At 36.5% G+C, this 23,518-nt stretch overlaps 1 protein-coding gene across 1 annotated transcript in view; it reads right to left on the bottom strand.

Annotated features, from left to right (window-relative positions):
* Window positions 1-1,336: 1,336 nt before the first annotated feature.
* Window positions 1,337-23,518, bottom strand: part of LOC140166282 (uncharacterized) — a 35,299-nt gene continuing 13,117 nt past the window's right edge. The window contains exons 3-4 of the mRNA XM_072189693.1: window positions 5,021-5,093; window positions 1,337-2,218 (exon numbers count right to left, since the gene is read on the bottom strand). Coding sequence (XP_072045794.1) covers window positions 2,100-2,218; window positions 5,021-5,093 — 192 coding nt within the window. The 3' untranslated portion in view covers window positions 1,337-2,099. The remainder of the gene's footprint in view (window positions 2,219-5,020; window positions 5,094-23,518) is intronic.

Genomic DNA, 23,518 nt, shown 5'->3' on the forward strand with positions numbered 1-23,518 from the left:
GGATGGCTTCCCATGCACCTTGAATGATGTATTTTTCTATCCTATTTCCTCGTAATCCTTAAAGTCCCTAGAACACAAATTGTGTTATTCCAAAACAAAATATTGTCCCATGGGTGGGGTGAGGGAAAGGTCATTAAACTTTACATGGGGTCAAATTTCAAACTTCGTTAAATTGTGTCGAAAACATTACTAATGTATTTCTCTGGTCATAAGGATTCAGAAATTGTATAGTTTCACCTATCTAAGTTGTACCGTTCTTGAGATATTACCAAAAAGGTCAAAGGTCAACCGTTGACCTCCGAAGGGTCAAAATTTTAAACTTGCTCCGATTTTGATGAAAATGTGGTGTCAAAATCTTCGTTTTGAAAAATGATCTTAAAATAATACTAGTTAGCAATATGTAGGATATTTCATTACCTAGATTTCGCATCAAAATAGGTCAATGACCATAGAAACCCATTGGCCTTGACATGTTTTGATGTGTACATTTTGATGTGTTTTTGGATTGCGCTGCTGCTAAAGACTCCTGAAATTTACCAAGAAAGAGAGTACTGAATGACCCTTGATTTTAATAACTTCAGCTCCAATCCAGCAAATAGGCTGGGCCAATAAAGTCCAATACTGGACACCGGTATTGGGCCGATGTTTGCATACCAACGTTGAATTGGGCCAGTCCTGGTACTAAGCTGGACAAATTGATATTATTTTCTGGCCGAACATCCAGTGTGTGGGTAAGAGAGTGGGAGTCATGAAAGAGTAAGAGAGAAAGGGGTCCAATTATGGGGTCCAGCATTGGCCCAGTTAAGTAATGATTGCTCGGAAAAGACCCCTGAATTGCTCATTCTTTACATTTGTGGTTTTTTCCCAGACAATTTTAAACCACAAACCAAGAAAGACCGTTGATTTTGACCGTTTGCAGCTCCGAAAGGCCCCTTTTTATGGTATGCCGTCAGCTCTCAAAGACCTCAAAATTCCGGGGAGCGTACGAAACAAAACTGATGCCCCGGCTTGTATAATCATGTTAAGCATGCATAACGCACTATTAAATTGTGTCGATATAATCAACACACAAAAGCGTATTGTTCTTTCACAAAAGATGCGCTATGTTTTTACTCCCAACACGATAAAAAAAAATATAAAAAATAATAATGTGGTGTCTACCTGCTTTAAATTTAAGCGCGGATTTTGAGAAAATCATGCGTAACCTTAAGTTAGTCTGCATTATATAAGATGCAGTTTATCTGGATAATCAGAGATTGACTGTATAAATATTAATGCTAAATATTCCATCATGATCAATATTAACAACCACAAATAGGTCGATTTGGCTCGTTTTGGCTCGGCTAATTCCAATCAGGCCGGAATTAGCGAAGCCAGGCTACACAATCATTCCCGCTTTCAATTTTCAGGCTCACAATCGTCCTTGCTTTCAATTTTCAGTGTCGCTAATTCTGGCCTGATTCGATTTAGCTGAGCCAAAACCTCTAAAACAGCATCAACGCCGGGCATCAACGACTGGAAGGTGCCAATTCTATAACCCATACAGATTTCATTTATCGTGTTTATGGTGAAGTATTCTGTTTTAGCAACTCACTGATTGTATCTTTAACATAAACTCAACGAATTTGGTAATCAAACTTACAAATTAATACAGACTCGGCACTTTTCTTATCTCGATTAACGTTGATGAGATGATCAATGCAATGCAAATAATCATATTAAAAATAATTCTGACATCATTAGACCGTATACCGACGTAATATAACGTTATTCCAACGATTTGTTGAAATAAACTGAAACTAAAACCAGGCATTATAATAATAAGCCCCAGGGAAAAAAAGTGAACGAATCTTTAAAAAATCGTAAAATTGGCTAAAATGGCCCAAATCAGGCTAAAAATAAATGAAAACCCAATTTAGCTATAAGAAAATAGGAAATTCCTATTTAAATAGGAACATTATATATCATGCCTGTAAAAACACCAGTCTTCTGATCATTGACTGTTTATGGTTGCTGTTTTTGCTGAAATTAAAACTATAGACGCGGTCTCTTGATCATCATCGACAACGAAACATTCTTTGTATGGGTGCAAATAATGTTCATACAACATTGTTATTGCTGTCACTGTCGACCACCACTATCCTGGGTCTGTTCTCCATCTCAGTGAGAAAGCGACGGGGGCTTGGTTCGATCGGCTTCGGTAGTCTTCGCAGCGTTTCTGCGTAAAACGAAAAGAGACGATACACTTTATCATAACATATGCTTATCATGCTTATCGGTTTTAAAAAAACCCATGCAAGTCGAAATAGCCAATGAACAGAGAATGGCATAAATCATATTTGGTTGCTAAAAGGACTTTTACATTCATGAAAGAAAGTATGAACTAGAAATGCAAAGTGTTTGGTTTTCGCTTTGCAGAAGTTTTTACCATGGATGGTAGATACTGGGTTCAATAGTAGACGGTGTTTAAATAATAACCGATACAATAACAAACATATACGCCATTTTTATACGCCATCGCTGAGGTCAGCGATGGAGTATAATTCATAGTTTTCAACTCCCACGTCAGCTATCAGATTTTCAGTTTTAAATATACTATTTGATTGATCTGCTCTTTCATTAAAAACTGCATTGCACATTCTAAACATTTGTTTTGTGTCTTTGAAGATAACATTATCATAAACATCATTATCAACATCAGCTATATACTGCTCTTGATATGACCATCGTGGAAGGGTTTTTTATCCCCATGTTTTCCCCTCCTTTCAATCTTGATGAACTTATCATCCAAGTCAAGTCTAAGTCAAATTTGCCACTAATTTTTCAAAAACCCTAAGTGTGAATCTAAACCAGTTCCCATGTATGTTTTGGCCGGAGAGTCCGCCAGCACACTTTGGACACAACAGCCTCATGTTGTGTCCATCCTGGGAAGAGCAGATGTTGGTGGGTATCATCTTTCGGACTTTGAACAAGTGTTAAGAGCACTATCACACCGAGTCGACGTGACCATTTTGTGTTGACCGCTGGTTTTCTTCGGCCGTCCACTTTCCCATCAACGGTGGTTTAATACATAGTTTTATTTTCTTATTGCACAATGAACTGTTGATGAACTGTTCAGATTTATTTTGAAATTGTGCTCCCCTCTGATTTGTCTGATGAAGATGTTTAGTACCTTGTCACAGATATAGCCTAAATAGGTTTTTGATTCCAATGGTTTCACATTTACTGACCGGTCAGTCCGCGCTTTAATTCTGTATGGAATACGGGATTTTAAAGATCGCATGAGTCTAAACAGTGGATACTGTAAAATAATTGTGTGTTATGCCAAAACAAAGTGGTTAATGAACATTGTTTGTGGACACATTTCTGTCAGTGTAAGTTCCTTCCATCAACAAAATAACCATCTTTCCTATAATGAAACATTTCTACTCACGAATTCAATGTCTCAACATTTCTCACTTCTTTTGTTTCACCAAAACAAAACAATTGAGAACATTATTCACATAGTATATGGGAAACCAAACCGCAGATCTCTGGGAGAATCTGTTGCCAAAACAGATCTAATATCGAAATTATTTGTAAATCCTTACGGAGGTAATGGGATTCACCATTTACCAAATGTCCCAGAATACATCTTCGTTTCAACCTGTAAATACGTCACACATACTCAACGCGCAATCTTTTCCAGTGACATACCGCGTCGATAGTAAGCATAAACTCAACCCAGGAAGTATCGAAACGATTATAGATGGTCAGATACCAGGAACTGAATTATATAGCAAAACATTATTTAATGTATATAAATCGCAGCTTTCTCCTGCGCATTTGATACCTCTTTTGTTACTCTACGATATCATTTGGTCGAGTTATGGGCGCTTGAGTGGCTTCAAGTCGGATTTTGAACGTTGCACTTAGCTCCTATTCAAGCCAAATGCGTTGTACTGCGACATGTTGCAGCCCTAACCAGAGAGTTCTTGGAAACAGAGCGGTGGATACTCTCGACTGGCCTGCAAAGAACCCTGACCTTAATCCACTAGAACACTTGTGGGACACTCTTATGAGGAAAGCTAACAAGGCAATCAAGCCTGACACCACCTTAGAAGGCCTTCGGCGCATCCTGTTCAGGAAATGGCGAGACATTGGACAAGGAAAGATAAGACATCTTGTTCAGAGCATGCGACGACGAATCCAGGCAGTGATGGTGGGCACACTAAGTATTGAGATGTCAGCAGAAAGAGTTCATGAGATAAGTAAAGGGTAGCAAGTATTGAAGTTGGAAGTCGAAGGGGTAAAATAAAGTAAAGTTCATGGTTAAGTAAACAGAGCAAATCGGTGTCCTCTGTCTTGATTTTTTGTGTGTGTGTGTGTGGGGGGGGGGGTGGGGCGTGTACACGACGAACGCATTTGGCTTGAACATTGTTGAATAGGAGCTAAGTGCAACTTTCAAAATCCGACTTGAAGCCACTCAAGCGCCCATAACTCGACCAAATGATATCGTAGAGCAACAAAAGAGGTATCAAAATGCGCAGGAGAAAGCTGCGCTTTATATACATTAAATAAGTTTTTGCTATATAGGCTATTTCAGTTCCCGATATATCTGACCATCTACAATGATTTCGATACTTTCTGGGTTGAGTTTATGTGCCTAGTAACGAGTTGCACTGACAAGAACGAATTTTTAAGGTAGTTTGTTAAACTTTTTCATTTTTTTCTTTTAATTTACAGTAAATGTAACACAGATATTTTTACAAATATCTGTAACACAGATATTCGTAAATCAGAAGAAAAAAATTAACAAAATTAACAAACTACCCTTAAAAAATTATTCTCGTCAGAGCAACTCGTTACTAGGCACATGCTTATTATCGAATTTTTACGGTTTGCGTGGTATATTAAGAGGTTTACAATCAAGATGCATTTTGGGTAATGGAAAGGCCAGTAAAAAGTTCTCGTGCGTGCGTTTTGGCGTTCCGGAGAACCGAGAATTACCACAGAGTATTTTTTAAAATTCAATTCTCACCTTGAAATTCTGCGAGCCAATGTAGCGTGGGATTTGGATGTCCTGTGCCGGCAATCATTGCTTGTGTAGATGCCTGGAGACACAAAGAATAAGAAAAAAATTGTATGGTAAATGTCATATTGATATAATGGCTTTTCTACTGAATGAAGAGTGCTTTTCGAAACTCTCACACCAAGCCAATGTTACGCTAGTTCGTAATGTTTGAATGTGTCTATGTTCCAGTGAACGATGCGTAAGCCTCTTCCCTTGTTTTAAAACGGTTTTTTTAATGAAAACATTGTACAACATTTATGTTGTCAAAAATGCTATTGTAAAGTATTTTCGCAAACTTTTTGTCAAATATTTTGATAACACTTACGTTAATAACATTATGTTTAATTACGTTAATAACGTTATGTTAGAATATTTTGCGGCAAGTTTTCAAAAAAATGTTTTAAAATGTTATGAAAACATTTTATACCTTCCCGACATTTAAAGGGAGTCTCCGGCAATCATAACATTATGCTTTATATGTTAGAAAAATAAATATCAAACACGAATCACATGGTTTTATTTAAAACAAACTCATATTGACCATAAAAACAAACAAAAACAGTCGGCTCTCAACACGCTATATTCAAAATTCCCGCAAGTGCAATGACGTAATGGTTATTTGTGCTCATTTGTCGTCAGTCTTAATTGTCTTAATTGTCTTAATTGTATTACTGGGACGTCATTGCACTCGACAATTTCGGCGCCCGGGAATTTTGAATATCGCGTGTTGAGAGACGGATGTTTTTATTCCTTTTTATGATCACTGTGAGTTTGTTTTAAATAGAACCACGTGATTCGTACTTTATAAATATTTTTCTTACATATAAGGCATAATGTTGTGATTGCCGGAAACGTCCTTTGACGTTTTCTGCAGCCTTTTCTAACCTATTGCGAATAATGTCTAAAACGTTTTATGTTTGCTGAATATCTAGTCTGTCTCTCCCTTTCTCATCCAGTGTATGTTTTTTTCTCTCTCTCTCCCCCGAGTTTTGTGTCCTTTGATACGTCCATATAAAATATTTAAGTGTGGTTCAATTCTAACATGAAAACTTACATTACTTTTGACACAAACCTCACCTACTTCTATATTCGTCATAAAACACCAATGAAAGACTATTTTTACATCGAACTTCGTTGAAACAATAATTCGACCCAAAACTTAAACATGGTTTAAAAAGTTTAACATTGTGTCATCGACCGGTCTATATGAAACCCCACATAGAAACCCAACTGCCGTATTGACGTAGCGCGCCTGTGGCTCCGAGGACAAAATAATTTTCCTCTCGTTAGCTCTCGTTACGTGAAGTACAACAAGCTAATTTCATCAGCTTGCTCCGTTTTCAAAAAAACTTAAGTGGACAAACCGATACCAATGTTTTAACATCAGGTGAGTTTAATTGTCGCAATTGGCGGGCTGTGTCTCACATGTTGGTGGGCCGGGTTTGGAGTACGAACAGTTTCCCCCGTTACCGTACACCTGGCGTATGCTTAAACTCTAAGGGCAACGAAATTACCGGCTTATTTCGTACAACTGTATTCCTAATTAATGTCAATAACTGACACACATAGGTTTGAACCTGGGTTTTATCGTGTTTATTATTTCAGACCAAAGGTCGGACGTCTGTTCTTGTATATTAAGAGTAATAACAAGACATAAGAGTGTGATCATGTTATGATGATATAACAAGTAAAGTTACATGTATTGTGTTACAAAAAGCGGATACGATTGAAGTGTTCAATTTGACTACTGTATTGCATATTACAATTTGTCAAGAACTCCCGATTATTATGTTCTGTCGATCAAAATACGAGTTCTTTCTACTTCTAGGGTCTATGGTGAAACATACACTTTATACTATTATTTTAACTTTTCCGATTGAATATTCAATCAAAAAGATTGGTTTTTCAATCTTTTGCCGTTTGCAGTGAGGGAGGGACAAATTGAATTTTTAATCATTTTTATTCTCAATCTTTTAGCGATTAAAGTTAGGGACAAATCTTTTTCGATCGAATTTTCAGTAGAAAGGATTGATTTTCATATTTTGCAATCTTTTGAATTAGACTGAAATTGAAAAAAGATTGAAAATTTTCACTCTAAAACAGTTTGAAATCTCATTCCAACCATATGCAACACATGTCATTTGGCTGCAACATATGATTGGATAGTGAAATCAGTCTACAAGAAGAGTAAGAGTAAATCCAAAAATCCATTTCAATCTATTTAGATTGATTTCTGTCATTAATCGTTAATCGGTCAATTTAAGAGAGTAGTTTTCTAACTCATTCCTGGAAGAAAGTGTCTGACGATTCTTAATTCTGCACCCCGGCATCCGCATTGTGCCGGCCTGTACAAGCTGCCAAGCTATGTTTCTTGATCTCTTCATGTAAAAAGAGTGAAAACTCGCTTTCCAAAAGAGTGAGGGAAGGAAAAATCACTCCAAAAGAGTAAAAATCAATGTTAAAAGAGTGAAAATTACTCCTAAAAGAGTAACTCTTTTAAGGTATGATAAAAGGAACCACTTTTCAAGGTATGATATAAGGGACATTACCCGAAAAAGAGTTAAGTCCATTACTCGAAAAAGAGTAATGTCCATTATATCATACCTTGAAAGAGTGGAGTAGGGAGTGGTGTCACTCTTTTGGAGAGTGATCTTTACTCACCTCTTTTGGAGAGTGAGTTTTCCACTCTTTCACATTAAGAAAGAAGACTTATGACGTTCCAGGGTTCGCAGGTTTTTGCCGCAGGTGGAAAAAACCGCGGTTTTAACCACGGTTTTAACCGCTTGGCAAAAACAGTTTTTGCCAGTTTTTGCCGGCAAAAATGGCAAAAACTAAAAAAGTGATTTATAATTCAGTTTTTTCATCTCAAAACAAATTATTAAGTTCCAAAAATAATTTCCTGAGTGTTACAAGACCAGATTTTGTAATTATGAGTAACATTTAAGAAATTAAATTCATGTGTTTTCATTGCTCAAATGCATTTAACCGGAATGTGGCGTATACCAAATTCAAAACTTTTTCATTTTAAGGACTTGATGAGACAAAAAATATGTTGAATGATTCATTAAAAGTTGTGTGTTACTGTTTATGAGCTTTCTGTGTTACTTTTTTAATATTTGAGTGACTATATGTGAGTTTTTGCCAGTTTCTGCCATTTTTGCCGGTTTAAACCGGGCAAAAACTGGCAAAAACAGGTTTTTGCCACTTTGCTGGCAAAAACAGGTTTTTGCCGGCAAAAACCGAACCCTGTGACGTTCTTATATCGAAACTGATTTTGAGACGTCACATTTCAGGACGGTGATGAGAAAAATAGTATCTAATAGGTGATGAGAAACCGCCATTTTGTTCCGCCATGTTTACTAGTTTCGAGATCAGGACCGAGGGACTCATGCTACGTAGGACACCAAGCTATCGAGCCCATACCCTCCCCGTCAAAAAGGATTTGACGTCCTAGCTCATCCTATACATGCTATAGATAATACAGAGGTGTAAACTGGCACTGGCTTGCCTGCAATGTTCATAATATGAACAAAATTGCACATAAAAAGAAAATGATATCTGCCTAATATCAGTTTCCCGTTACAAAACCTCACCTTATAAAGCAGCTATACAAATATTTCAAAAATATGAGGCATGTTCTATTATGTGATCGCCTGGCTTCCCAGCTGCATGTCATGCGTATAGGTTCTTGTTCTATCCAATTACTCCATACCCCGCTCTATACACGAACATTCAATATTGCACTCGCGTTCAAAACATTACAAGATTTGTTCAAAAATATCACAATATTAGATTTGCATCGAAATATCATGACCAATAACGGAATAGAACCAAATTGGTTCAAGCTTTCTATCGACCCTCGATGCTTGGTCGATTCTTATTATTTATAAAATCAATTAATTTACTATTGTTAATTGTGGTAAAATTTATGAATATTTGTACGAATTGCATTGATATTAACCAATCCAAATTTACCATTACTGCTTGTTAATTAGTTGGTAGTTAATTAATTACAAGCATCAAAGCGACATCGATGGTTGATCCAAGGATCGAACAAATTTGGTTCTGGTGCCTGAATGATCATAACTATGACTACGAATATAGCTTTTGGCAAAGGGTTATTGACCTGTTAACATTTTTAAATGCCTTGACGGGTTTTTTTTTTTTTTTTTTTTTTTTTTTTGCAGACGATGACCCTTGATATGTCAAAGTAGCCTCAATTCTAATAATTTGCATAGGCCTAGTTTACTAACTCGTATTTATTAGTCAAATATTACAAGTTGACCTCGTGCATGTCGTGTAATACTGAATAAATGCCAAACTAAGCCCTTCTATGCCATTCCACGACTATGAAGACACTTGGACCTCTGACTTAGACACATATGAATCAAAAGAACTATTATGCCTGGGCATGAGAACTTAAGGCTGTAGTGAATAGAGCGCAGAGTGCAAAAAAAATATTTAGGAAAACCACGCCTCGTCCATGTATAGCACATCATCAGTCAATCGTGGAGGTATCTGAGCTGAGATCTTCAAATGCGCCAATTACCGTCATCGCATTTGCGCAAGTCGTTTTTAGCGTCCACCTGGCTCGCTATTTATTACGGCCATACCATGGTATGATGATGTTATTATTTTGTCTTGTTCACCTCTCTACGGGAGCAAATTACTATTTTATCTTTTCAACTCAGTTCAAATATGTAACTCTGTCCATGTATCATCATGACCATTAGTTTAGGCATATGCATAGATATATCTCTGCATACCACAGGCTGAGGAAGATCAGCGGTAGTATTTTCGAATGCCAAGGACAGACAAAACGAACACGAACATTTTTTCCACGTTTACTGTCTATGGTTTAATGATGAGCTAGAAAGATCATCATAATACGTGATTGATTCTGACCAATGTAATGTTGTTTCGTTTAAATTATTTTTTCTACCAATGTACTTTACAGCGGGGTCAATTTCGTTAAGCTTGGCAAGAGTTGGGCTCTATAGGCGTTAGCAGTCTAAGCACTCAATTTCTCCAGTAAATAATTGTGAAATTGGCCCAGAGAATATCGCTCCCTAAAACTCGTCCAATTCTTTGGGAGAATCTGAATCCGAGTTCTCGACTAAATTATCGCAGATCTTTTGCAAGAATCATTGCGTCAAATTTGAACTGTCTTGTAACAAACATTAATAATATTTTATGGTATGATCTGACAAAAATGACAAATAATTAGCATATCAAGTCACATCAGAAACAGCATAATAAGTCGCATAGATTCTCACAGATCTATTTTGTAAGAATCATTGCGAACGTTTTTCTCGTCAAATTTTAACAATTGCAACAAACAAGGCAAATAAATATTGCAAACAAAACATGACATTTTAGCATATCAAGTCGCACCATTTTCGAATAAATACCGAATTTGACCAGAATGCCCGCGGATTACGGTGACAATTGTGTTGTTTTTTAAACATTATTTACATAAATCGCGTGCCTATAATACTGTCAATCCGAATAATTTCGTCATAATGCTTATCATCATGTATATAGTCTTTAATCCAGATGAACCCAACAAAACGTGACAAATACTCATCAAACTTTGCTGTGATATTTTGTAATTTGACCATCATTTGTACATTTTTAGGGCAGACGACCATGGAATCAATTGAACCTGCTATACCACGAATGCCAGCCGCGCACGTAATGTCTTGTCACCTGACGACGAGTGGACCAATATGGTACTGTAATTTGTTGATGTTACTACAGATGCCTCAGCGCAGTCTGACGGCCTAGCCAGGCCATAAGGAACGCACAGTTTGTTACCCTCAAAGGTTTGACGAAAATCGGATAGGTGTAAATTTTATTCGAAAATAGGTATAAATTATGCAGGAATGTCGAATGTTTGTAAACAAATATGAATTGTGTAATCAGCAATGTTGTTGGAGGTATCTTCGTCGGCGTGATCTCTTTGAAAGGTATGGAGGTTTTTAACATGGAAGGATTTGGACTAAATATCTACGAAAGATATATCACATATGTGACCGTACAGCACGAATGAGCCGTAAATGTCCTCAATTGTATTCTGAGTTACAGTGTAAAATGGGCATGAAGGTCGTATTCATAGGTACCTCAATTTGGTGCTACGTGTACCTCATTTAATGAGATACACGTAGCACCAAATTGAAATACCTATGAATATGACCTTCATGCCCATTTTACACTGTAACTCAGAATACAATTGAGGACATTTACGGCTCATTCGTGCTGTACAACGGTCACATATGCTTCATTAGCTACAAAAATGTATCATTATGGAACTAAATGAAATGTTAACACACGCCTGTGACGCCATGCCATTGTTTCTTCGCTTCATTATTTTATACGAATGAAGCGATAAATTAATAATACGTCTTTACGAATGTCTCAGGGCCGTCGCTAGAGGCACAATTAGAGGCTAAATACACAATTTTGTCGGCAAAAATTGACTGTTGTCTTCAAAACCATGTGATTGTCGGCAAATGTAGTCAAAGCTATGTGTGATTGTCGGCAAATTGCAAGAGTCCATCTAAAATATTAAGGTGTTACCAAATTGTGCTGTTGTTACGTAAGATACGTAATATAGCTATTGTTAATGTGATTGTAGTTACTCATGAATAAAAAAAATCGTCGAAAAAAATTTTGGGCTCCTACGTTTAAGGGCTTTTAGGGCGCGAGCGCTTATAATCCTTTTTTTTTTTTTTTTTGCTCTTCACTTTTTCAAACCACCGTACCGGGAAAAAAAATTGGGTCAACCTTTTCAGGCTGTTGAGGAAGGGGCGGCAAAAATTGATTTCCGTCGGCAAAACATGCTCTACACCACCCGAATCATATTGGTCTAGCGACGCCCCTGAATGTCGTGTTATTATCAAAAAATTCGTTCCAAAAAAACAAGAAACAAGAACATGTACAAATTATGACCATGACTGCGTCCTCAGATCATTTTTATTTAAGAACGGCGTAATCTTTGCCCATTATCCTTATCATAAATGTCCTTTTGATATTGCATGTGTGCCATTAGAGCAAAGGAAGAATTCAAAGCCCACCATTATGTCTAATTCTATAACAATGAAGATTTACAAATTTTAACAAAATACTTGAGTCACTTCACTCTGGTCACTTCATGAATACTAGATGTATAATAGTTGTTTCTTAAATTTCCTTAAGCTTTTAAAGGAAGTCTCCGGCAATCACAACATTATTCCTTATAATGTTAGAAAAATAATTATCAAGCACGAATCACATGGTTTCCATAAAAACGAATAAAAACATCCGTTTCTCAACACGCGATATTCAAAATTCCCGGGCGCCGAGTGCAATGACGTCTCAGTAATACAATGAAGGCTGACGACAATTGAACACAAATAACCATTACGTCATTGCACTTAGAGAATTTCGGAGCGGGACTTTTGAATATCGCGTGTTGAGAGCCGACTGTTTTTATTCGTTTTATGGTCAATATGAGTTTGTTTTAAATAAAACAATGTGATTCGTGCTTGATAATTATTTTTCTAACATATAAGGCATAATGTTATGATTGCCGGAGTCCCCCTTTAAGAATATGGATTATGATTTTTACGAGATTTGTTGCAGTAATATACGCAAAGCAAATGGGTGTTGTAAAACATTGCCTTTAATAAACGAAAACCACCATTCCGTTTTTGTTTTCGTTTGTATATCATAAATCGAAACAGCATACAAAGGTTTGAACCAGTTTCAATTATTAATCCTTGCCAATAATCCCAAATCAAGAAAACGTATTGAGAAATAATAATAATGTACAAATTAAACGAATGTGAATAAACAACTGCATTTTTCTTATCATTTATTTCAAAAACAAACTTCAAAAGACTACACAAATGGCGTGTAACATTTACTTTTCAAACATTTTAAATAATTTTAACAAACAAAACCAGTTTTGTACTTTCTCGCAAACAACATGCAATTTTTAACGCCATAGCGGTCGATTTCTATAAATGTCATGGTTGCTTGCATAGAGTCCCCGCGATGTACATACCACGAAACCTTCAACGTGAACAGGTGAAGCTCTTGGGCGGCTTGCCGTGTATAATTGACTACAGGACACGGGTTATAAAGTTTGCATCTGGCATGGGTCTAGGCTTTCACACCAAAACCAATTGATTTTCTTATCCTGATGGTTCGACCCCACTGCTGGAGCTGTTTAACATGATACCAAACAAACACATTCCAAAGTGCGCGTATTTTGTCAATTTCTTGATACTTCACTAACCATGCAGTGCCCTTTAATCGTGTTTAATAGCCGGAAAGGTTCAGTGTTTCAGATTTGAACTTGGGTTGTTTTCCTAAGTAATTGTGCGCGCACGATGCGATCTGTTTACATTGCATCGTTGTCAGTTTTGAAATTAAGGACCTTAGTACCCAATTGTGGTCGAAAATGGATCATTTGTATGTTGAAACATTCTAAATTCGTTATGAGATGTAAAGTGTCTTACAGCGCCAATATGCACACGCCAATATGTACTTGGGACAGGGAAGAGACGCTAAACTTCCAAGCATACCACCCTTGGACAACAATAATAATAGTAAAAAGAACAGTATACAGATCTAAAGGTCGCGTGTATAATTTCACATAAATAAATCATGTTTTCTTATTATATCATTAGTCACAGACGTTTTATCTTTACACAACCAAGACAACGCATGCAATGAAATTGTCCCCTAGTCGCGGCCGGACACCAAAACCTCCCATCTCGTTACAGCTGCTCCTCCCCGCGTCCAACCGTGCCCGGAATTCGGCACTACAGCGGGCGTCGATTGCATTTTAACAGGCGAATCGGAGACCTCCAATTGGCAAGCAACTGGATTCCTATCACTATGCTGAGCACATCGTCTAACGGCAATTGAGTTTTTGAAAGTGTTTCCAACGATATAGTGACAGCGAAATAAAAAAATAGTTTGATTTCAAATATGCATGTATTTATATATCTAAATGTAGTCACGGAAGACCCAGCTTGTTTAATTTGGTATATGTTTTAGGAATGTGATTGCAAAATAGTTTGCGCATGCCAGTAATAAGTATTGAGACCAGCTTTTAAATTGAATTGAAATTGTACCACTTTATAGTCGAGTTCAACGAAGCAATTGCATTTGGTATCTGTCTGGTAAAATTTGAATTCTCAATCTTTGTCGGGAGACATTTTGTTGCCTCTGTCATCATTTTATTCCGGAATTGTATTACCTCTTGTCATTATGGCCATGATAGCCCGTCTTTTATTTTAATCCAATCTGGTCCTTCTCTTGGACATGTTGGAAGCGTGATGTTACGCTTAGACATTTAAAAATATTGTCCAAACACATTTCCTCTTCAGATCATGCCATATCACATGCTTGGCAATACTAGCAACTCTGTAGTAAATAACGGGACCACATTTGGGATTTTCATAGAAGTATCTAAAGCGTTTGATACCATTGATCACAAAATATTATCAGGTCCTTCCTTTGCAAGCAAGATATTGTGCTTGGACATGTTTGACATTATCCACACACAGTTTAATTTAGATCAAGTCACTCCACGTGCATGGCAATTTTAGACTTAAAGATACGATGAGTAAACTCAGTAGAAAACAACGAAACAAATCTTGGCATCTTCATAGATGTATTTAGAGCATTTGACACCATTGACAATGATCACAAAATATTATCTGGCCCTTCTCTTGGAAGCACGATATTATGCTTAGACATTGCCCACACGCATTAGTTTCATTAAGACCAAACTACTCCACGTTCATGGCAATTTTTGACTTATATAGATACGATTATAGTAAACTCAGTAGAAAACAACGAAACAATTCTTGGCATCTTCATAGATGTATTTAGGGCGTTTGACACCATTGATCATAAAATATAATGTGGTCCTTCTTGGAAGCACGATATTATACTTAGACATTGTCCACACGCATTAGTTTCATTCAGACCAACCCATCAATAAGACATTAGATATACGGAAATAGAAAACAAAGACACCCATCTTGGAATCTTCCTAGATTTATCGAAAGCATTTGACACCATTGATCACAAATATCATACGGTTTTTATAATGATGAGCCTTAGAAGACCTTGCACTGTAGAGGAAAGAAATAGAGCACGCCTACGAGAGCCAAGGAAAATTAAATGTTGATTGGCAGGAATTCGAACAGAATCAAAATCAGGTGCAGTTGCATAACCTAACGTGTTGAGAAAAGTATACATGCGTTGTCAACATTCTGTAGAATGTGTTAATATTAACTGAACAGACCTGGTCCATGCAATGTTAACCTCTCTTCTAGATACGCGTCCGAGGGGTGCTTAAATTATTTTTCTATGGGGGTGTTTGGCTCGAGCTGCCGAACTGTTTCCCATTTCTAACATGTCTACGGGTAACTTTACCCAAAATAGGGAACCAGTATCTAAAAATTTTGGTTCACATAATATGTCCAAATTGTTACCGATTGTATATTTTCCTTTCCCGCGTAGCGCGAGATAAAAACAGACCAGGATTTTAGGTTTTAAATTAGTGATTATTATATTATTTTTAATTATAATTTAATTGAAAAATTCTGACTTATAAAAGTAGATCTTATCAAATTAGATCTATGTCCAAGGTGTTTTGTTTTTGTGGGGTTTTTCTTCTTCAAAATATAGATACACATGTCTACATAATCATACAAAAAAAGCGGCACATCCACGTATGCCACATTAAGCGGAACGCGTGAGGGACCGTTCAATATGGGCGAGAAATTTAAGGAAATACCTCCAGAAGTTTCCGTGTGTCCTCCTCAAGTTTCCCATTCCCTCCCCTGGCGCGGCGTAAATATTGAACGGTCCGTTATGCGGCCCATACACGTTCAATTTATTGATCAATATCAAAGACCCTTGATACAAGATTGGGTATACAAAATCTACCATTGTACACGCACAATGGTAGATTCTGTATCCTCTCCTGCATTTAGGGTCCGCAATATTGATCAATAACATTGATCGTGTATGGGCCGCATAAGTCAGTTTTATATCAATTTAAACTCAGTCACAAAAGGGTGATTTTGAATGTCTTTCTCCGTAAAGGTTAACGTTGAACCCAAGCGTCTGAGACAGAATCACAGAAATCGCAATCTGTGATTGGTTTGTACTGCGATGCTAAATTGTTGTCAAAAGTGACATGGCATTTGTTCACAACTTGACATCGATGTTATCACATTATAAATGTCACGACTCACGTTAAGAGTGTTCGAATGATTGGGCATATACAAATAATATGCGTTGTATAATAATACGTATCATCATCACACTTTAAAAAGTAGGCCGTGTCACAGATGCATCGGTATAATTTGTTATTAGATTAAACTGAAATTGTAATCTCACAATATATATGTCCAACAGAAAATCCCCTGGTCATGTTTCGGCACACCACCGTGTCGATTTTGAAATCCAGATGCGAACCATTCATATCCAATCACTTTGACATAAATTTGTAATCAATTTCTTACTAATTAAATTAATAATTTTGTGCCTTGTTTCTTTTTCAAGAATATCCAAGTCGTGTGCAACCTAAGACGACGGTTCGGTATCAGTACCGGGCGGTGTCGACGGGAACAGACGTCGATCTACTGCCCGCGAAAGCAGCGAGAGAGTAAACGAGTCGTGGATCTCGTTTCGCACCTCGCCAAGTCCCGGTAAAGTATACAACCCCAATTGACAAGTCCTGCCGTGAAAACGCTCAATAAGGCGGTGAAAATATTCTGGAAATTTTAAAATTTGAAATCGATTCACTGAGATAAAAGTTGAGACAATCGGACCCTGCAGCATTCTTTAATTTGTACAATGAAGTGATATATTGAATGTTATTTGCCGTTTAAAACATCGCGTGCGTTATAACGAGCATGCTATGAACTCAGTAAATTACGGGACAAAACTATACGCGGCGCCAAGGCAAATTATACTACCAATGTGCGGTCTCTGTCCATTCTTTTTGATAATAAAAATCCACCAAGACATCATACAATGAAGATGATTGTTATATTAGAAACTTTATATCATTTTAATAGACATTATTTATATAAAGTTTCAATTCAAATTGATTTCGTTACATACCTTTGTTCTTATATAACATTCTCAAGTGCAAGATCCAAATTGGAAGAAAATGCTTATGGGGACAAAAAGGACATCTCCGTGTGGTACAGAAACATGTTGGGTTAGGCAAATCAAAAGCAGATAAAACAATTGAAAAATGATCAGTCATATCCAATTGCCGTCCTCGGTTTATTACAAATAACATCCATTTGCCACACACTTACTACAAACTATAGGCAGTTTAAAGTGCATAAAATTGCTCTCCCGAACAAAAACGTCATACAAGAAAATGCATCTTTGTACAAGCTAATGGGCTCCAAACATAACTGAGATGTTATTGACTAAAATTTATTATGATGGAAAATCCTAATACATTTGCCTCTATGTTATTATGACATCATTCACTTTTTTGCACATCTACTACGGTTTTATGCCAGTAGATCGCGATAAAAGTTCGGATTTTCGGGCTTTGGCAAACTAATGCCAAAGAAGGAAACAAACAAACCGAAGAACATGAAACTAAATCTGCAGCAAGAGCTTTTCATTCCGACCCTTACCATGCTTACTGTGCATGAAATCGATTCTCTCGCCCTTCACACGACAATTGCAACTTTCTGTAAAAAGCATTAATTATTATCTTCAGGGATAAATTGGCCTCAATAAAGAGTACTTAGGCAGTACTGCATAATTTTACCACTGACTTCCGTGGCTACCACAAAGTAGCTATGTAGCTCGTGGCCGCGCCGAATCCTATGCTTAGCCGCTAGAAGCTTTAACACTGTCAAGTATTTATTACTCTAAAGTAAGATTGCACTTGAAATATTTGAGGCTATCATCGACTACAAAGGAAAACTTATTGACCCAACTAGAGTGCTTATTGTTAACAGTATTTGGACATTTTTTTTCGTGACCGCTGTCTTTTAAGTTGAAGGCCGCTAATATTGTAGTGGCCAAATATAGTGGCCACCACACGAGTAAGGAGCGGAATTATGCAATGCTACCTTATACATGTTATAGTACCATTACCGTTACGTTAGTTAATAACCATATTTTAGGTGTAATATTGATATTTTTGTCATTTGGTTTAATGATTGCATATGTCTTGGGGCCTTGAAGTAATCTCCATCTACAGGCAGTATAATCAATAAGGTAAGCAGTTCATGAATCATGACATTACAGCCAAAAAGAAGGTCGATTACGAAAATCAAGGTGATCATAATGACCACAAGGATGTTTTCTTAAATTTGACGGCACAATAATTTGATGCAGAAATAACCAAGTTATGAAACTAAGTCGATAGAAGGTACAGATTCAAAAGTTGCAACCCTATTGATTATATACATCATGCATGCCATGACATTAACCTTATTCAATTACTGTGAGTGCAGCGGACAATGGGACTTGCTACAGTAAACGTTGGCGGAAAGTGAAAAGGGCAATTTTTGAATTTGTACCTTCCATCGGTTTTAGTTCCATAACTTGGTTATTTCTGTATTATTTGCCTTCACTTATATCTCAAATTTATGAAAACATCTTTGCGGTCATTATGGTTACCTTGATTTTTATAATCAATTTTCATTTTGGCTAGAAGGTGATGATTCGTTTAAAGGGGGGTAACCCTATCGGTTTAGGATATGGATTCTCTTCAAACTTACACACAATGTCAAATATTGTCCCCTTTATCAATCTATGTGAGAAAACGGGAACAATTTCAGCATAAATGTGAATAATTAGCATATTAGCAAGCCAATACACTGGTACGCGTGCATTGCATTCTGGTCAGGCATCTCGAAACAACGGCCGAGCGCATGTCCCGGTGGAAACAGGAAGTGTTCGCCTTGGTACTGAAAACCGGCTCGCCCCTGTACACTTTTATACCCTCTATTCATACTGATTAATCTTAAAAAACATTACATATCACTGCGCTCATTATCATTCTTGACAAGATAGCCCGTGCTGTATTTACTTCGCTTAATTATTTCTTTATTTTTAGCTATATGATGCACATTTTCACATATTTATGATTTTTCTTTGTTTTATTTTTTAACTAATTTTTTAATGGGGGAGGTGCTCTCATAATTTTTTTTATATTCCTTGTATCATGCTTGACAATATAGGTTATGTTTCCTTATTTATTTCGCCTCTTATGTATTTCTTTATTTTTGTTTTTGTTTTATATCATTATAGCGCCATCTATAGTTTGACATTAGGGGCCTATTTGATGTATTTTTGCGGACGAATTGGTACTGGGGTGAAGTCTTCCGAATCTATTCCGATTTCATTCTATGACTACCCAAAACTCCCGTGTCGTGTAAAATGCGAACAACTGGTATACCTGTAAAAACCGCTGTGTTTCATGATTTCTCCGGAAATACATCGACTAGGAGCGTCAAATTTCAGGATAGTAATGAGAAAAATAGTATCTATTATGTGATACCAAAACCTCATCAACAATGAAAAAAATCGGGGGGATGATGCTGTCGATCGGGTTACGGACCTTTAACTCCATTCGAAGAGAATAATTATTACATTACAAGTTGACACTCGTTGCAATTTTTTATGCGTATTTCTCCTGAAAAAAGAGAAAATGTGTTGGTAAAATTCGGGCTCGGTACTTCCCCCGTTCGAAGCGAAATCAATTTTCAAGGCAGAGGGCTGAATGACGTAAGTCAATGAAGCGGACACTATAGGGGAGAGTGGGGGTAATCCCGAACACCTTTTCATTTAAGCCTATTGCTACATATTAAAACAACGTAAGATAGAATAAACATACCAATATCAAGAGTGGGATTATCCGCCGTTCCCCTATGTTCACGATAACAGATGAGCCTTGAGCTCTTTTCATGTTCATTCATTTATAAATGCGCGACCTTCAATGGTCAACAAAAGGTTAGCTACTGACCCATTGAAATTCTAAGCTCAAAATATTTTTCTATTTTTTAGTCCAAATATTTCTCATGATGTTGATATATATGAATTGTAATATCACAATTTACTAATATATAATAAAGAAGCGGTTGATTTTATCCATGTTTATAAACCATTAAATTTGTAATACTTGATTAAAGGTTTTTTTCTGAGAACAACAGTATACGTTCTGTGCATTGAGAGTGTGTACAGTCCATTTTCTCAAAGCGGGCACATATCATTTCATGACGTCAAACTTTTTCTAGGTCAAATCTGTCTTGTTCGAAGGAACTCACCGCTTACAGTTGTTTTTTGCGGAATATTAATTTAAACCGTCTTATTTTCTCAAAAGAAGGAGTCATTTTAATTGTCCTCATAATATTAGCTTGCCAATGATATGATGTTGTCCGAGCAATATATATGCCCTTTTAACTTCAAAACAAGTAAGACCTAAAATGTTATCAATCTTGCCTAAAGGTAGAGGTGCTGTAAGCTACATAATATTACAAAAGTAAAATAAAGGTTTTACAAGTTGGATTTCGAAATGGGACATGTTTACATTCAGAACGCCCTCTGTTGTTTAAGGCAAAATAATATACACATCATAAATGATACCAAAATGTTATTTCGCCTCGCTGGATACACTCATATTTTAGATCACCTGGTCGCCTTTTGGGAAGCAACATAATTCGAAACATGCTGATGGGATTTAACACATTATTTTGTTTTGATGAATCCAGGTGTGTGAAAATATTGGATCCTAAACTTAATAATGATAAAATTGAATGCTTTGCGCCCAATATTATTTTATTGGTCGAGCTATGAATTTTAAAATATTGGACTCGACTACCTCTCGTCCAATTTTTTAAAACTCATAGCTCGCCCAATACATATTTGAATAATCTATCCATTTTTATATCAAAATGTATTTAAAAAGCTGAATGTAATTGTAAATAGTGTTAATACGATTTATTTTTCTGAGATCAGTTGCAGTTTATTTTAATACTAAATATTGTATACAATATAATAACAAAATACTTTACAGAGCAAAGCTCAACATAAACGGTCACCTAAAAAGAATTTTAATGCTTACTTGTTGTCTAACTGACACAACAACAAAATGCACTGACATGGAACATCTTCCTGGACCACATTCACAGCCCAATAAATGGCACCCAGTACAAAAAATCTGCGAGTAAGTGGAATAGTATAGAACAAGACCTATTTCCTAAAGAAAGTGCGTGAAAAACAGAAATCAGCCCCGTTCCACACTATTCCACTTATTCTTTGGAAATTGTCATCAGTGTAAGGATCTTATAAGCATTCTCACAGATTTCTTGTGCTTGGTGCCAATTATTGGGCTGTGAATATTGTCCAGGAAGCTGTTCAATGTCAGTGCATTTTGCTGTTGTGTCAGTTACAACTGCTTGGTTACTGACATGTGTTTAGAGTAGAGTATTGAAGTAATCCTTTGTGGTTCATTTCGATGCACAGGATTTTAAGATATGACCTTGTGAAAAATTTTAAGTTTCTTTTTTGGCACAGTGTATATATATTTGCCTTCAAAACGTTGTTTATGTTAGTTTTGTTTGATATCTTACACGCATCCTTAAGATGCCCACGGCTTATCTTAATAATAACTAGATAATAAACCACTTCCATTGTTTTTATCACAACTTACCTGTCCCCCTCCCCAGCGGCTTAGCTTTTTGTGTGGTACCCACAAATATTCCAGGTGCTGCACCTAAATCCACAACTGTATGTCCTCACATTAAATGCACCTTGACAAATTTTACCCCGTATCCCTTGGCATCTAACACGCCGGCCTGTGCATTTGACACGGGTTGAACGCGGACCACCGCGACACTTATAAAACGGGCACAATTGCCCGTAAATTGGCCAGGTACAGGTGTGTTAAAAGGTATGATGTGATCAAATTCGATACCAAAGGTGTGCGCACCTGAGGCAATTTGGACTTGGCGGCAATCTTCTGCCTACCTTTGCATTGGTTAGTCGACATGGTTTGTCATTACCGATACAACACCTTGTAAGGTTATACATACAGTGCCTGGGAGGTGCAGTTACGCGGTGAAAGTGCTATTATCATATCAAACATTTATAGTGGATACAAATTATGCTTTCTTAACTGTAACGGTTTGGCAGGAGGTTGCAAATGTAATCGAGTTACATTGACATCCGTATTAAACTAACAAACATAATTTTTAAAAACTATTTTAAAACGACATTATATGAGGCTTCTTAACTTTTTTAAACATCAAAATTCCCAGACAATAACAAAATATGTCTTCATATTCTAGGCAAATTATTCTAATAGTATGTATTATAGACTTAAAGTACCCTTTTGGGATAACTTGAATGCAGTCTATATAATATTCTGAATTTGAAATGGCACAGGTTCCATTTTGATACAAATAATGTAGTTTGAATCATTAACAGTAGCATGTCACCCTTTTCTAGCATCATTGTCATCAGAAACTTGGGAGATGCCTTTGCCTATCTGTCACTGCTTTCACTATGACAGTTTGCAGATGCACGTACTATTTTTGTGTCCAAAACATCAGTAAGCAATTATGCAAAAAAATAATTTTAGATATTTAAGTTGAAATTCCCACAAATGAAGTCAAGGACCTTTGCGAGAAAAGTCAGATTACGATTTTGCTGTTGGATTCCAATAATTGTAACAATAACTAGAGTGTAGAATATTATACTTAATATGTTTGATGGAGAGACCAATTAATTCAATAACACCATTAAGGTCCGTCTCTCAAATGAAATATGGTTGTCAAAAATATCTAATTCTACCATATTCTGTTGTTATATTTGACTTCCATCTACTATAAAACAATTGATACCAACTCCCTGCTCTTTCATGTGAGTATCCCATATCGCTCGCGTTTAGTAGGATTTCGTTCTGATCATTTTTAGGTTTCCAGGCAAGCTTGGAAAGTATTGAAAGTTAAAAAGTACAAAGGATCTTGTCTATTGCTACAACTATAGTTTTCAGCGGTGACTCAAACGATTTTCTTGATCCCTCGGGAACAGTTTCGCTAATTGTTTTGATAATTAGAGTGTTAAAGTATCGCTTAAGGCCTTTGGAAAACAATTTTCGCGAATATTTCGTGAAAGGTACCTTAGTTATATTATAATACATCTCTAGCGAGGATCTTAAAACAAACTTGTCCATCGTTAAGCTGTCGGTTTATAATGTAAAGGTGCACAAAAAATTTTAGTGGACATCTATATTATGGAAGTCGAAACACTAATTACATAATTCATCGTTTCGGAAATCAAATTTATTATTTCAATATTTGGAATCCATTGTTTCGAACAGACGAAAACAGAATGAAGTTCATTATTCTTTATACGGTTCATTCTTGGTAAAAAAAATAAGACTCATTATTCAGAAAGTCCATTACTTAA

This window comes from Amphiura filiformis, chromosome 12 (genome assembly GCF_039555335.1).
Source record: "Amphiura filiformis chromosome 12, Afil_fr2py, whole genome shotgun sequence".
Taxonomy (NCBI): Eukaryota; Metazoa; Echinodermata; class Ophiuroidea; order Amphilepidida; family Amphiuridae; genus Amphiura; species Amphiura filiformis.